Source organism: Equus quagga, chromosome 7 (genome assembly GCF_021613505.1).
Source record: "Equus quagga isolate Etosha38 chromosome 7, UCLA_HA_Equagga_1.0, whole genome shotgun sequence".
Taxonomy (NCBI): Eukaryota; Metazoa; Chordata; class Mammalia; order Perissodactyla; family Equidae; genus Equus; species Equus quagga.
Window position 1 is genome coordinate 52921269 of NC_060273.1, and position 14051 is coordinate 52935319.

The 14051-nt window shown below is 52.7% G+C and overlaps 1 protein-coding gene across 1 annotated transcript; it reads left to right on the forward strand.

Annotated features, from left to right (window-relative positions):
* Window positions 1-828: 828 nt before the first annotated feature.
* KCNMB1 (potassium calcium-activated channel subfamily M regulatory beta subunit 1) lies at window positions 829-11594 on the forward strand. Its single transcript, XM_046665220.1, has 4 exons — window positions 829-977; window positions 4373-4530; window positions 6003-6174; window positions 11067-11594. The coding sequence occupies exons 2-4, from the start codon at window positions 4397-4399 to the stop codon at window positions 11334-11336; spliced, it is 576 nt and encodes a 191-aa protein (XP_046521176.1). The 5' UTR covers window positions 829-977; window positions 4373-4396; the 3' UTR covers window positions 11337-11594.
* The last annotated feature ends 2457 nt before the right edge of the window (window positions 11595-14051 follow it).

Here is a 14051-nt window from a genome sequence, read left to right on the forward strand (position 1 = left end):
AACTGCCAGCATCATGCCTGATGCCCAGGAGAGGCCCAATAGATAGGGTTTGTTGTTGTTGCTGACTTTCAATCCTTACAACAACCACTTTGCGGACGAGGAAACAGAGGGAGGTCTAGAAACATGTTTTTACTTGCAAATGCTGATGTTCACTCGCCTTATTAATGGGAACAAATCTCTGCTCATGAGCCCAAACCATACTTTGACAGTCTCTGGCTGGCTGGAAGCAGCCGTGGAGCTCTCACTGCTCCCACCTTCTGCTTGGTTGGTCTTAAAAGGTGGGTTCTCTTCCCCTGCCCCAAATCTCCACCGTCTCTAACCCTCATCACTACCCGGAACAAAGTAAATTTGAAAAATCCCAATAGCACAGATGAGAAAACCAAAGCTCAGAGAGGTGCTGTGACCTACCCAGAGTCACAGAGCATGGAAGTAAGGGCAGGAGAGGTTAGCCGCTCCAGTGGGGATGTGCCAGACTTCAGAGGCTGACAACCCCAAACTCTCAAGCTTCAACTCCTCCTCCCTCCCCCACATCAACAAAAGAAAAAGCATTTCACATTCCTGGCATCTCTGCCAGCCCAGAGAGACTGAGTGAAGAAGAAACGTTTCTAAATGTTCCGGGATGGTCTTTCCCAGCTTCTCAGTTTTACTGTCGGTTGCTGTTTGAAACCTGTTTCCCATGAGACTCTGGAAGATGCAGGTGCAGGGGCCTGGGCAGCAGCTGCCATCCTCTGTCCTCCGGGCTGGGTACCTGCTCCCCCGAGTTTTGTCCCCGGCTGTGTGCTCAGACTTGACCATGTTTGGGCATGGAGACTCGTCCCGGATGGAGACCAAAGGCCGCTTCCCTGGAGACTGGAGACAGGCCGGAGCCCAAGCTTCCTGCTGGAGCTCAGGCGGCCTCTTTTGGGGTGGGGACTGGGGGCCAGGCAAAAGGAAAGTGTCTGCCTGTGGAAGACTCGGGGGCACCCACTGGGGAGACCGTGAGTACTGAGCGGAGAGCACTGGCAAGTGGTTTCTCCAAAGACAGGCTGGAGGGGAGATCTTTGCGTGGGAGGCCATAGCGGGAACTCCCTTCCTCTAGAGGCTGCGTGTCAGGATTCTGGGCTCCAGGGGGGCAGATGTCAGTGTCGCTTGGAACTGGAGATCCTGGTGTCTGGGCCTGTGGTCTGGTGGCCAGCTGGGAGGGGGCCTCTGTGGCTGGGTCGTTCTAGGAACTCCGTGCTCTGGCCCTCAGGTCCCAGCTTCCAGAGCAGCCAGAGGGCAGCAGCCTGGACATCAGGACCAGTCCTGGCACTTGTCACCTGGCGGGGGCGGGGGAGGGGGTGGAATGGGACAAAAACAGGCTCAACAAGACCACTGGAAACTTCTGCTCCAAACTTTGAGGGATCCCTTTGTTAATAGTAATAGCTAATATTTATTGAGGGTTTGTGCTGGGCCAGGCACTGCCGTAAACACATCATATCTAGTACATCACTTGATCTGTCTCAGAACTCTCTGCAGCAGGTACTATTATTCCCGTCTTACAGTCACGTGCTTGTTAAGTGACAAAGCCAGGATTTGATCCCATGTCTGATGACCTCAGAATTCTGCTCCACACACCCTCAAATCCTTAAACACTGTACTCTATGCCCTGCCCTTCTAAGCAAAAGGACGTCAACCCAAATATCAGGTCACACGGGACCCTCCAAAATCCTGCCTTCCTTCACCTTTCTTCGTCTTTTCTGAATCCACCACAGACCTCAAGTGACTTTTCTAAATGGGCAGATATGTCCCAAAAGTCCAGAGATATTTAGCAACTCTCAAAACTGGGAAGTCCTTCTTGGAGTCTAACTGAAATCTCTCCTGCTGTAGCTGCAGCTCATCTCTTCCTGTGTAGGCCCTGGGGGGATACCAGCAGTTCCTACCCTTCCTCCTGTGTGAAGGCTCTCACTGTGGATGTTGAATCCCAACTTCTTGCCCAAATCTTTTGTTTAAATAGGACCCCTGGCGTGATCTTAGGGGGATTTCTTATGACTCTACAACCCACTCACTTGGTGTAGACAACAACCTCACCAGAGCATTGCAGATGAGTGAGATCTGCCTGAGCTGCAGGTTACAGACTTCTCTGTGACCAGGGAGCATCTCTTCTCCTTCCCTCCTGAGTTCCCAGACCTGGTGACAGTGGGGCCCTGCCTGTTCCAGTCTCGGGAGTGCCAGGGCTGGGAGCAGAGAAGGCAGTGCCCCTGGGACGTGGGGCTGATTAGCCCGGGAGGTAGGAGATGCGCGACGCCCTGAGTATGCCTGACTCTCCCGGGAGGAGCTGGTTTTGTTGTGGGTACTCAGCCTGCATCCTCCAATCCAGCGGGATTCCCTGTTGGCCCCAAGTGACTTGTGTTCCTTGTCCCTGGGGTGAGGCCAGCTGCCAGTGACCCTTGGACAGCCCTGGGGAGGCAGGCCACTGGGGTTTTTTGCCCATCTCCAGGTGGTCATGCTCCTTTGCCTGCGAATCTGTGGGTGAGCTTGGTCAGGGGCACCAGGTAAACCACGATGTGGGCTGCCCTGTTCCCACGGGTGAGAAGACAGAGGGAATAGGATGGAAAGGAACTGAACAGAAGGGCCTTCTCCGCCAAGGGAAGATGTTGCTCCCTTGTGGTGTTGCAATGTCTCAGTCAGAAGGTAGAGGAACCCCACTTCTCAGTGCCCCAAATGGGGGAGGAGAAGTTTCATCGAGTGTTGAGCCTGTCAGTCATCTTGGAGGGAGTGACAGGATTGTGTCCTGGTGCCTGACCCTGGACGGGGTGGACAGGGTGGCGCAAGGATCTCTATTGGCCACTTGAAACTGTTCAAAAGTCAGGAGAGAAGCCTGAGAAGAACATAGGCACCTTTTTTGGAAACCCCTTGGGACTAACGGCTCTCTCCTGGACATTCACTAGTTTATAAAGATAACGTTTGTGTTACTTTGGGGACCTGGCAGGGAAAATAAAGCCCTCCCTGATAGCTGGCTAAAATTTCTTTAAAACAGGGTATCCTAGAGAAGGAGCCTCCTGGCCCTAGTGTCTTTGGTAGACATGGACTATGGTGACATTAAGCAAACCGATAGAAACAACCACAGAGAAATTTACTAGAAGGCAATGGGGCAACTCACAGAAGGGAGGGGAGACCCACACAAGGGACGGAGGCCCCGCAGCCCTGTGGCTCCGGGCGGCACACAGGGCTCAAGAGTCACGCTCATAGAGGGCGTCTGGGGCGCCAAGCAGGGGCCGCGGGACTCTGCTTGCGCTGGGTGAGGCAGATCCCCGGGGATAAACTGAGGGGCTGCTGTTGGAAGAAGCAGGAGAGAGGAACTTGCCAGCTACTTCCCCCCATGCTGCTTTGATCTGGGGCGGCCAGGGTGGCCCAAGCCCCCACATCAGAGAGCAATTGCTGAGGCCACTTGATGCCTCTGCCCTCAATTGAGAGGGAGACGGCCCTTACAGGACCCCAACTGTGGAGACCTCCTGCCACCCCAGTGCCTGTGGCTGCCTTCTGGGGGCCCCGCTGCCCCTCTCTGCAAGCTGCCCCCGGCCCAGCCAGCCCTGCCGTGGGACTGTTCCGGCAGAACTGTGAAACGCTCCAAGTTTTTCTGAGACAAGTGTCCCGGGAGAAGGTGCAGGACGTCCCACCTCTGCGGCTTGCTGTCTTAGTTTATCTCGTCGCATTAATGCCCTATTGCTGCGGGAACAACTCACCACAAACTTGGGGGCCCTGAACAACAGAAATCGGCTCCCACACAGTTCTGGAAGCCAGAAGTCCAGAATCAGCGAGGCATTGGCAGGGCTGAAATGAGTGCCAGCCTGTGGACGATAATCCATTGATTCTTGCCTCCTCTGGCTTCTGGTGGCTGCCTGCACTCCCTGGCTTGTTGCCGCATCACTCCAGTCTCTGCCTCCCTGGTCATGTCACCTTCTCTTCCATGTCTAGTCCCCGTTTGCCTCTCTCTTATAAGGACTCTTATGACTACATTTAGGGTCTATGTGGATAATCCAGCATCGTCTCCCCATCTCAAGATCCTTAACTTAAAGTCTTTGCCACATAGAGCAACTTTCACAGATTCCAGCGCTGAGAACATGGACCTGTTGGGGGCCATTGTTGAGCCTATCATACTCTGCACGATCTTGGGCAAGTCACTTCATCTCTCTGAGCCACAGGGCCTTCACCTATGAGTGGGGAAGGTAATGCTCGCCTCCTGGAGCTGGTGGGAGGCTTCCGTGGGGTCAAAGACGCCCTCTGAGGCTCAAAGCTCCAGATAAAAACAGGTGATGTTAGTATTTGAGCACCCTGCCCTCTCCTCTGCCCTCCCTTCCGTGAATTACCTGTCACCTGTGCCGATCTCACATGTTTGTCTCTGTGGCCCTAGAAATGACTGCTGTCCCCAGCGGACATGGGGAAGAAGCTGGTGATGGCCCAGAAGCGGGGAGAGACTCGAGCCCTCTGCCTGGGGGTGGCCATGGTGGTGTGCGCCGTCATCACCTACTACATCCTGGGCACCACCGTGCTGCCCCTCTACCAGAAAAGGTACTGGGCCCTCCCAGCCTGCCCCCATCCTCTAGCCTCTCTTTAAAGGGTCTGGTCTGTGGGAAACCTCAGCTCTCTTCCTACCCCGCCCCTTGACCCTCACACCAGGAAGGAAGGTCTGGACAGTCCTCATTCTGAGGGTCAAGGGTTCGCGTGCAGCGAGGGTCAGCTGGACCGGGCCCTGCTGGTCTGGGATTCTGGGACTCGGGGGCAACAGACATGGGAGGCCCTTATCACAAGAAACAGCAAAGGATCAGAGCAAATGCTCCCTCCAGTGCGAGCCTGATCCCAGGAGGAATCAGAGTCACGGGGTTTTGTAGCTCATCTGCACAGTCTGACTCCCCTCTGAAAGCTCCTGGTCAGGTGGGCTTCTAGCCCCCTGTCGAATATCTCAAGTGACGGAGAGCTCACTGCCTCGCTGCACACACCATTTCACTTTTGGGCTTTTCTAATGAGTAGGGAGTGTCTGCATTGAGCCAAAATCTGCTCCCCTGGAGCTCTGCTCTGGAATCTCAGAGAATGTTCCATGCCTTTGCTCCCTGACATGTCAACCACTTGAGCTTTTAAAAGAAAAGCTGTGAAATTCCTGATCTCTGTTCTGTTTGGAACAAGCACACTCAGTTCCCTCAGCCTGTTCTTAGGATGAGTCTCAGACCCTCGCCTCTGGGCACATTCCATCTGCTGACGGCCGCCTCCATGTGGCAATGTGTCTCCCACCTGACAAATGGGGGATGGGTTACAATTGTTGGCTTCTGTGTTGAGGAGCCTGTTAGCCAATCCTGGGCCTGCTCTCTTCTTACTTTTCACAAGTCTGGAGCGATTCCAGGCTGGAATCTTACCCGAGTGAGGTACCGCTCAGAAGGGCCATGTCCCTCCAACACATTATCTCCAGCTTAGCGCCATCCCCACCATTTTCCCCACCCTGGCACAGATCAAGCCCCTCATCCATCTATTCTTTTTAGGGAAAAAGGCACAGATTCTGAAGCCACTTAGACCTGGCTTTAGGTCCTGCATGACCTCGGAAAAGCCACTTGACTTTTCTGAGCTTCTCTTCCACCCTCTGCAAGATGAAGATGATATGGATAAGGGGTCTCAGGCCTGGCTGCTCATCAGAATCACTGTGGGGAGCTTTTTAAAACAGACCAGGGCCTGGGCCTGACTCACCTTAGAAATTCTGACTCACTTGTTCTGGAGTGTGGCTTGGACACGGGAATCTTTTTAAAAGCTCCCCATTGTCTTGGGTGAGCAGCGTGTGAACGATTTACATAAATGATGTTCAAGAGGCCAACAAGCCTTGATATTCTGATTCTATGATTCCTCCCCAGGCCCAGGGACGCTGGGGTTGCACTCCTTTAGAGCTGGATGCTTATGGCAAGATAAGGGTACCAGCCCTGGGTCTCTCAAAGGGGTTCAAACTGGGTGCTCTGTGCCACAGCTTCTGAGATGTGTATGTGTGTGCGTGGTCTTCCCAGTGTGTGGACCCAGGAATCCACGTGCTACCTGATTGAGACCAACATCAGGGACCAGGAGGAGCTGGAGGGAAAGAAGGTGCCCCAGTACCCATGCCTGTGGGTCAATGTGTCAGCCGTGGGCCGGTGGGCTGTGCTGTACCACACAGAGGACACTCGGGACCAGAACCAGCAGGTACTGACTGGGGGCATGGGCACGCATCTCCTTAGCCCTGGCAGGTGTGTGGGACTGCAACTAACTGGCTCCCTATCCTCACTCTGGAGAGCAGAGGCTGAGAAAGGTGAGCCCACTTGACCAGGGTCCATAGCTGGCATGGGGTCCAGCCAGCCTTAGCTCTTCCATGTTGGAGTCAGACAGACGTGGGTTTGAATCCCTGTTCTGCCACTAACAGCTATGTGGCCTGGGGCAGGCCATGCAGCCCGTCTAAGCCTCAGTTTCCCCCTTTGGTGAAGTGCTATTGTGAAGTCAGAGACTGTATACCATGTGCCAATCTTGATGTCGGGTGGATAATGGGCGCTCAGAAAGCAGCAGTTGTTAGTGTCATTACTTCTTTCCATAAAGTGAGTCAGATGAGAGGCCAGACCCAGAGCTGACCCCACAGAGGGGAACCCTGTGACCTTCAAGAACCCAGGCACCCAGGCTGGAGCAACCTCTGGAGGCCAACGCTGGAGGATTTTCCCATCACTGCCTCCCAGCAGCCCCTCTCCAAGCCCACCATGGCTGCTCCTCCTATAGGAAATACTACTTGGCCCGTATTCATTCACTCATCCACTCATTCATTTGATAGTCATTGAACACTTCCTGTGTCAGGCTTTGGACTCAAGAGGAGAGAGCTCATACATGAAAAGTACCTGGTAGGGAGGATTGGTGCCCTAGAGAGGAACAGGGAAAGTTGTGGGGTTAAAGGAAGAAATGACATTTTCCAGCCAACAGTGAGGTGAGGGTATCAGAAAGGCATTTGGGTCAGGCTTTAAAAATCAGGCAGGTACTGGGGACACAGAAACACGGAGGGGGCATCTGTATCGAGGGCAGGGGGCATAGAATAAGGCACAGCAGAGGGAAGGGCAGGGTAGTGACGTGGATTCGGAGACCTGCTGCAGAAACTGAGAGGTGACGGAGCGTGGTGGGGAAAGGCTGCAGAAGGGCACCGAGGTCTGTTCCCAGAAGACCTCCACACTCCCAAAGGGTGCGATTAAAATGCTTTTTTATGGTTGTCTTTTGGCTTTTTGTTTTTTGAGAGAAGCAAAACTTTAATGAAGAATGCTACAAGTTACGAATAATAGTTTCTATATTTTAAAAAAAGATTATGGAAAACACTTCACTGAAATTCTTTTGCTAAAAACACAGTCTTTAGTGATGTCTGGGAGAGACAGCAACGTAAGAGTAAGAAAGGAGAAGGGATGTTGAATTCCAGTGCAAGACACTAACAGCACAGGGCACACCTAGGGAGCAGGGGAAGCAAGCCCACAGACAATGGAGTGAGGCATCTCGATTCAATCAGGATTTTTCTTTTACGCTTTAAAAGTTCAGCATTAGGAAGGGAATTGGAGGAAGGGCTAAGCTTATCTACAATCACCATTTTACCAAAAAACATGTGGCTTCAACCACATGAGACGCGGAGGTTAATCCTGCCGATTCAACAAACATGGAGAGCAGAGGCCGGGGCTGTCAGTCTCTGATTCCACAGGTCTGGTCTTGTCAGAAGGCTCGTGGTGGACAAGTTCCTTTGCATCTGCATCGGAAGGCGGGAGCTCTCCCTGGAACAAGTTCATTCTAAACAACGCTCAGCGCTCTCGGTGCTGGTTTTAACAGGGAGCGGAGTCATAACAGGCTCCTAACCGACTCCACCATTTCCTAGGAGAGGGTTTAACTGATTACCGGGGATTTAAATTCGAGCAAGCCATAAAGAAGGGAAACACTAATGATATTATGACGCTGTGCAAGCTCCGCGCCTGTTGTCTCTGCCAAGAACTACTGAGCTAGGGAGTTAAAATGTGATCGGGAAGCTGGAGCTCCTTGACTCTGGCTGTGCATTAGAACCCCCGGAGACTTCACACAAGCAGGGTCCTATGCCGGACCACCCAAGGCAGGATCTTGGGGCTCTCCAGGAGACTCCAAGGCTTGGAATTACTGCAGCGGGCGGCTGGGAGTCTTCAAAGGGTTCGGGGTCCCGGGGGATCGAGCGGTGCAGAGGCATGTGGGGTTCAGTCACTGGGCGGAGAGGCGGGGCCACTGCAAACCCCCGGGAGGGAGATGGGGCCTGCAGCAGAGATGGGTGCTGACAATCAGTAGTGGGTGGCCGAGCAGAAAGAAAGGCACAGGGTGGGCTCACTGACAGTGCAGGGGGCTCCTGGAGAAGTGGGTCTGGACGTGCAACGTGGCTCAGAGCTGTTCTGTCACCACTAACATGACTCTACCCCACCAAGTGGAGACAGAGCCTCCAAGCTCCCTGCAGTGACCACTGGTGTGAGGGGGATCGGAGCAGGCTGGCGGGCAGGCTGCCGCCCTGATCCTGAGGGTGCCAGCTTGGAGGAGCAAGAGGCCAGATCTTGCCCTGAAATGAGCTGTCCACAGCTTGTGAGATGTGCCTCTGCTGGGCCCTAGGAGGACAGTGCTGGCTGGTAACTGCCAGCTGTGCTATCTTCTCTCCCATCGCACCCTGGCATTGCCAGGAGCAGTGCTAAGGGCAGGCTGCGCTCTAGTGGGACAATGGAAGTGTCCTTTGTGTTTTTACCATGCACTGCACCTCCTACCTGCATTCAGCTCTGGGGTGCAGGGGAGCCCGTGCTCTGGCCAGCTGGGTGTCCTCTGGATTCACATGTGAAAGGCCAGGCAAGGCTCTCTCCCCACCACTACTCACAGGCAGGGGGCCTCCAGTCTGCTCTCAGGTTCTCCCATAAGCCTTAGTCTGAGGGGGTTCTATGCCCCTTCCCATGGTCTGTGCTGGGGATGGTGATGCCACGGGGTTTTGGGGTGAGGTTCGGTCATTTCAGACCTTTCAGACACTCAGGGGTAGCTGGATCCAGGGCAGGGGAGAATGGTGCAAACAGTCCCCAGCCTTCTGGGGTTGGCCCTGCAGAGTGAACTCTTGTCCGGTGTCTTGCCAAAAGGCCAGCCAAAAGGATCCGGAGTAACCCCAAGCTGGCAAAAGATACAGTGGGGCCCAGGATGGGCACAAGCCCCCACCTGAGAGCTGGTCCATGGGCCCCTCCTTAAGGACGGAAAGATGGAGCCGTTGTTGCAATTTTATAGCTAAGTCATAATATTATTATTATTAATAATAACAGCATCTCTCATTTATTGAGCACTTACTATGTTCTGGTTTCTGTGCTAAGTACTTCACACACACCATCTCTTCTAACCCCCGTGATGATTCAACTAGGCAGTCACCATCACAAATCCATTCTCCAAGGCTCAGACAGTCTGTGGTGTGCCAACGTCACACAACTTGGAACTGGTGGTTGAACCCAGGCCTATCTGGCTCCATAGCCACCCACACCTTTGCTTAGTGGGTTAGTTTACCCAAGGTCATAGTCAGAGGCATGGGAGAGACTTGGGTGAGGCCCTCAGCTCAGGATTCTGAATCCACCTGCTCCTGGGACCCTGTAGTGTCCAACAACTCTGAATGCCAGGTTCTTTAGGAGCCAGCTTCTCCCCAGCCTCAGCTGCTCCCCGGCTGGCTGGGGCCCTACTTCTGCATGCAGCTCGCCCACTTCTCACGCTGTCAGAACTCTGATGCAACCATCCTTTGCTCTGCTGTACTGAACCCTGACAGGGCAGGCAGCTTTGGGGGCAGGGCCTCATTCAAATCCACGGAGTAGCTGAGGCCTGGGGAGAAGCTGGCTCAACACGTTTATACATTTTAACCTTGGACATGATGCCCTAGGCTAGTGGTCTCAAACTTTCGTGCGTGAAGGAATCGCCTGATTGCTGGGCCCCACCCTCAGTGATTCAGAGTGAATAGGAAGCTGTGCTTATGGTCAGCCCTCCAGGTAGTTTCTGCAGATGCTGTAGGGGGACTGCACTTGCAGAATATCTCCCAGGGGTTCAAATAAACAACATTCAGACCTCCCGGCACAGAACAGAGATAAACCAGGGTCTCCACCTTGTGCCTTCTCTGCGGCTCTTTCCAGCTGGACCTCATCTGACCAGGCCAGAAAGTTCCTAATAACAATGATCAGTGTCAGAATTAAATGTTTCCCGTGTTCTGCCTGCACAAAGCTCTTTTAAATGCATTCTCTCTTTCCTTTGAACCCCAGTGTCAAATACCGGCTTGCCAACATCTTTTGTATGCCTCACACAGGGTTAGATCTCAAAGGGTTTTCAATTAGAACTTTTGCCAATATTTTTAAATTGCGAGTTCACATTAAAATGTGGTTTTCTGGCTTCTCTTGAAATGTCAGAGGTCTGGCTGCACCAGGTCCTCTGGATCGCACGGCGTCCACTGTTGAGAAGGAGCGATGACTGCTAGTCTGGAAGCGTCTGGCTCCCTCCGTTCCCCCAGGCCCCACTGCTCCCTCACAATTCTCCCTGGCACCAAGACAAGGGTCAGTTGGCACCGGTCATTTATTCCCTCGCCCGCTTCGCTCTGGATGTTACCTGCAGGAGCCCTGTGGGTAACTGAGCAGTGATCTCTACCCTGAATCCTAACACAGAGCCTGGGTCACTCAGCCTGGGTCACTCATGGATCTCCTTAGACAGTTGAGTTTGAAGTCCTTCTTTAACAAATATCCTTTCAAAATCATATTGCCGTTAACCTATTTAAGTGATGACGATATCAAGGCTCAGAAAGGGCTGGCAATTTGCCTAAGGTTTTACAGCCAATGGGAGCAGAGTCAGGACACCTGTTGTGGCCCCTCCCTCCAGGTGTGCAGCGTGGACCCTGAGCAGCTCGAGGGCCACCATCCTACAAAAGATGCTGGGAAGGCGCCCTCTAGAACCGTGCAGTGCACAGCCTGCCAAGCTTTAGACAGACTCCTGACTCCCACCCAGGGGCCTGACTCTACAGCAGGCCCTAGGAAACAGGGATTTCCAACCCCATGGGTGCTCTTGCCTCTCCCCCACAGTGCTCCTACATCCCAGGCAGCCTGGACAACTACCAGACGGCCCGGGCTGACGTGGAGAAGGTCAGAGCCAAGTTCCACGAGCACCAGGTTTTCTACTGCTTCTCGACGACTCGGGAGAATGAGAGCAGCGTCCTGTACCGGCGCCTCTACGGGCCGCAGACCCTCCTCTTCTCCCTCTTCTGGCCAACGTTCCTGTTGACGGGGGGCCTCCTCATCATCGCCATGGTGAAGGTCAACCAGTCTCTCTCCATCCTGGCAGCGCAGAAGTAGACCTGTCGACGCCATTTACCTTTCCTGGGCCATCTTTTAAAATAACCGCTTAGAGTTAAGCCCACAAAAAGCTACTTGACCTTCGCCCAACCACCTTATAAGTAATAGGTGCTTGCTACCCTGCTCTCTATCTCCTGCTCCCTTGTGACCTGGGATGGAGGACTGCCCCAGGGACAGAGGACTGCCCTTCTCCTGGCTAATCACCCCTCTCTCCATCCCGTTTCTGGGATCTGTAAGTAATAAATCTTGTGAGTCTGCTTCCTTTGTGTGGGTGTATTGAAACTACAATTCAATCAAAACGACCCCACGGGTTTCACTTCCCCATAGCAGGAGCTCGCATGCGGTGGGAGCCACCACCACCCCTATACCTCCCTCAGCATGTTCTTAATTCAGTCATCAGCTCGGCTTCTCAACACACTAGTGTATCCAGAGGCAGGGTCTCTGTTCTTCCCACACCACACCCTGTGGACATGCAAAGCTCTCCCAGGTTCCATCAGATCCCCACTGGGGCCAAGAGGAGAGCCTGAACTTTCCCAGTCTCCCCTGGCACCCAGTTCCCTCTTCCACAGATGGGTTAATTTATGGAGTATCTTCCTATCCACAGGGGCTTTCTTGGGTCTTCGTTACGTCAATTCAGACACAGAGCCCATCTTCTCTCTAGACTCCCCGACTCATGTAAGGCACACGTTCATCAGCTGGCTTCCTTGAAGTCTTCAGGAGACAGAGAAGGGACGGATGCAGATGCAGAGCAAACAGCTCCCAAATGAATGTGGACAGAGGTGGTGATGCGTCCCCAGGCTTGCACCTGTGCCCTCAGTTGCAGAGTCAAGGGTGATTTAGAGAGACTTGAATCACCCATAATCTCTGTCATCCCACACCAAGCTCCCGCATTCCTGGTATACATAACAGGAACGGGGGCTTGCTGAGCACATGCCTCCCCACTTCCCATGAGACTGTTGCATGAGCCCTCTGTCAATTCTGGAGCCTCTGCTATCCGACTCCCTGTTGATTTCTCATCTTCAATTAAAAGCTCATGTTCTCTGCGGGTCAGTAGTTCTTTAAAGATCATCTGGGGCTGCGCCACTTTCTAATCCAGTGCTTGAATCCTCCCTACAACTTTCCACCTTACTGACAATCTGATGAATAACTCACTGCACCGGGAGGTAGCCACTTCCATTTTGGGATGTATTTCGCGAATCACTGCCCATACAAGAATCTGTCATCCCTGACAGCAAGAAGAACTAACATTTGTTGAGCACCTGTATGCCAGGGTCTGGGCTAAACTTTTACATATACAGCACACTTAAGCCTAACAATATCTTTCAGGTTACTATTACTATCTCCATTTCATAGAAAAATCACAGGGGAGGGATTTGACTTGCCCCAGGTCACAAGTTAGTAAATAGCAGAGCTGGAAGCCAAACCTGGACAACATCATTTCAGACTCTACTCTCTAACCACTGTGCATCCTGCCCCTTAGTTCTGGCCCATATCAAAAATGGAAAATGCCGTGCAGGGCAAGGTGGGTCCTGCGAGCCTGTTGGATGCCTTTATGTACCTTCCCACAGAGCGCAGGCTCTCAGGTGGCTCCCTGGAGCCACACCTCTGAAGTCAACAGATGTAGGGTGAGGCTGAAGCTTAGGTATCTGAAAAAGCCCTGCAAAGGTTCTGATGAGGGCACTGCCCAGCCTGATGGGGCATGGGGTCAGCTACCATCTGCCTGACTCCACCATCACCCAGCCCACAGCCCATCAGATAGCCAGCGGGAACTCAGGCATGCTATGGCCACAGCTATCCTGTGCTGTTACACTATAAGGAAGCAGAATGAAGAGAGGCTGCTCTGACATGGCTGCTTCTCAGGGACCTCACACTTGTCAGTGATCTCTGCTCTTTTTGCCATGTGTTCTCAAACCACTGGTTTAACAGTCCACTCCAGAACCTGTCTGGGAGTTGCTAGCATGCTCACTAATATAGACTTTACAGTCTTCTTTCACTGCCATTAATAAAAACGGACTCCTCTTTGGTATCGAACTAATTTTTCTGTGATTTTGTTGGCTATGCAAGTAGTATTTCTAGCAACATCTAGTATACATGAGTCTTTAAACACTGTTTTATATGCCCTCTGTTGGTTCCTTCCAACCCCTGGAATTAAAATTCTCTGAGCCACAAGCCCGAAGCTCGTTATCTGGAGCAACCAGAGTCCTCTGAGTCCCTGACCCCAGGCGAGCCTCTTAGCCACACGCCCAGTCCTCAGATCTCGCTTCATGAGGGGAGATGTGAGCGACCCAAAGAGAAGTGGGTGTTGTTTTCTCCAAGCAGACTCAGCCATCAGTTACTCTCACTCTCTCTCAGAATGTGTTTTAAAGTCTTTTTTCCTCATTCTTATGATTTTTGGGATAAGTTTCAGCTCAGTATGACATTCTTCTTATGGTCTTATACTATGTTTTCGTATTTATCTTTGGAAAAGGAACCTGCATGGAGGAAAGCTCAGAAAAGCGAGGATCTGAATCTGGCTTGTCTCTGACCTTGGGCGGTTTGTGTAATCTCCCTGGATCTCAGTATCCTCAGGTGGAGAAGGAGCGCAGCATCGTTGGTTTTATAGGACGCTTGTGATGATTCAGTGCAATCACAAATGTGAAGCGCTCGCCTGGTACCTCAAAGATGCTGCCCAAATGTTCATTCTCTCTGAGCAAACGTGCCTCCGTCCTCTCATTA

Excerpts from the sequence above, each read along its gene's own strand:
- KCNMB1 (XM_046665220.1), top strand. The coding sequence starts at position 4,397 with ATGGGGAAGAAGCTGGTGATGGCCCAGAAGCGGGGAGAGACTCGAGCC. Across the intron at positions 4,531-6,002 it reads CTGCCCCTCTACCAGAAAAG|TGTGTGGACCCAGGAATCCA; the intron begins GTACTGGGCCCT and ends TGGTCTTCCCAG. Across the intron at positions 6,175-11,066 it reads CTCGGGACCAGAACCAGCAG|TGCTCCTACATCCCAGGCAG; the intron begins GTACTGACTGGG and ends TCTCCCCCACAG.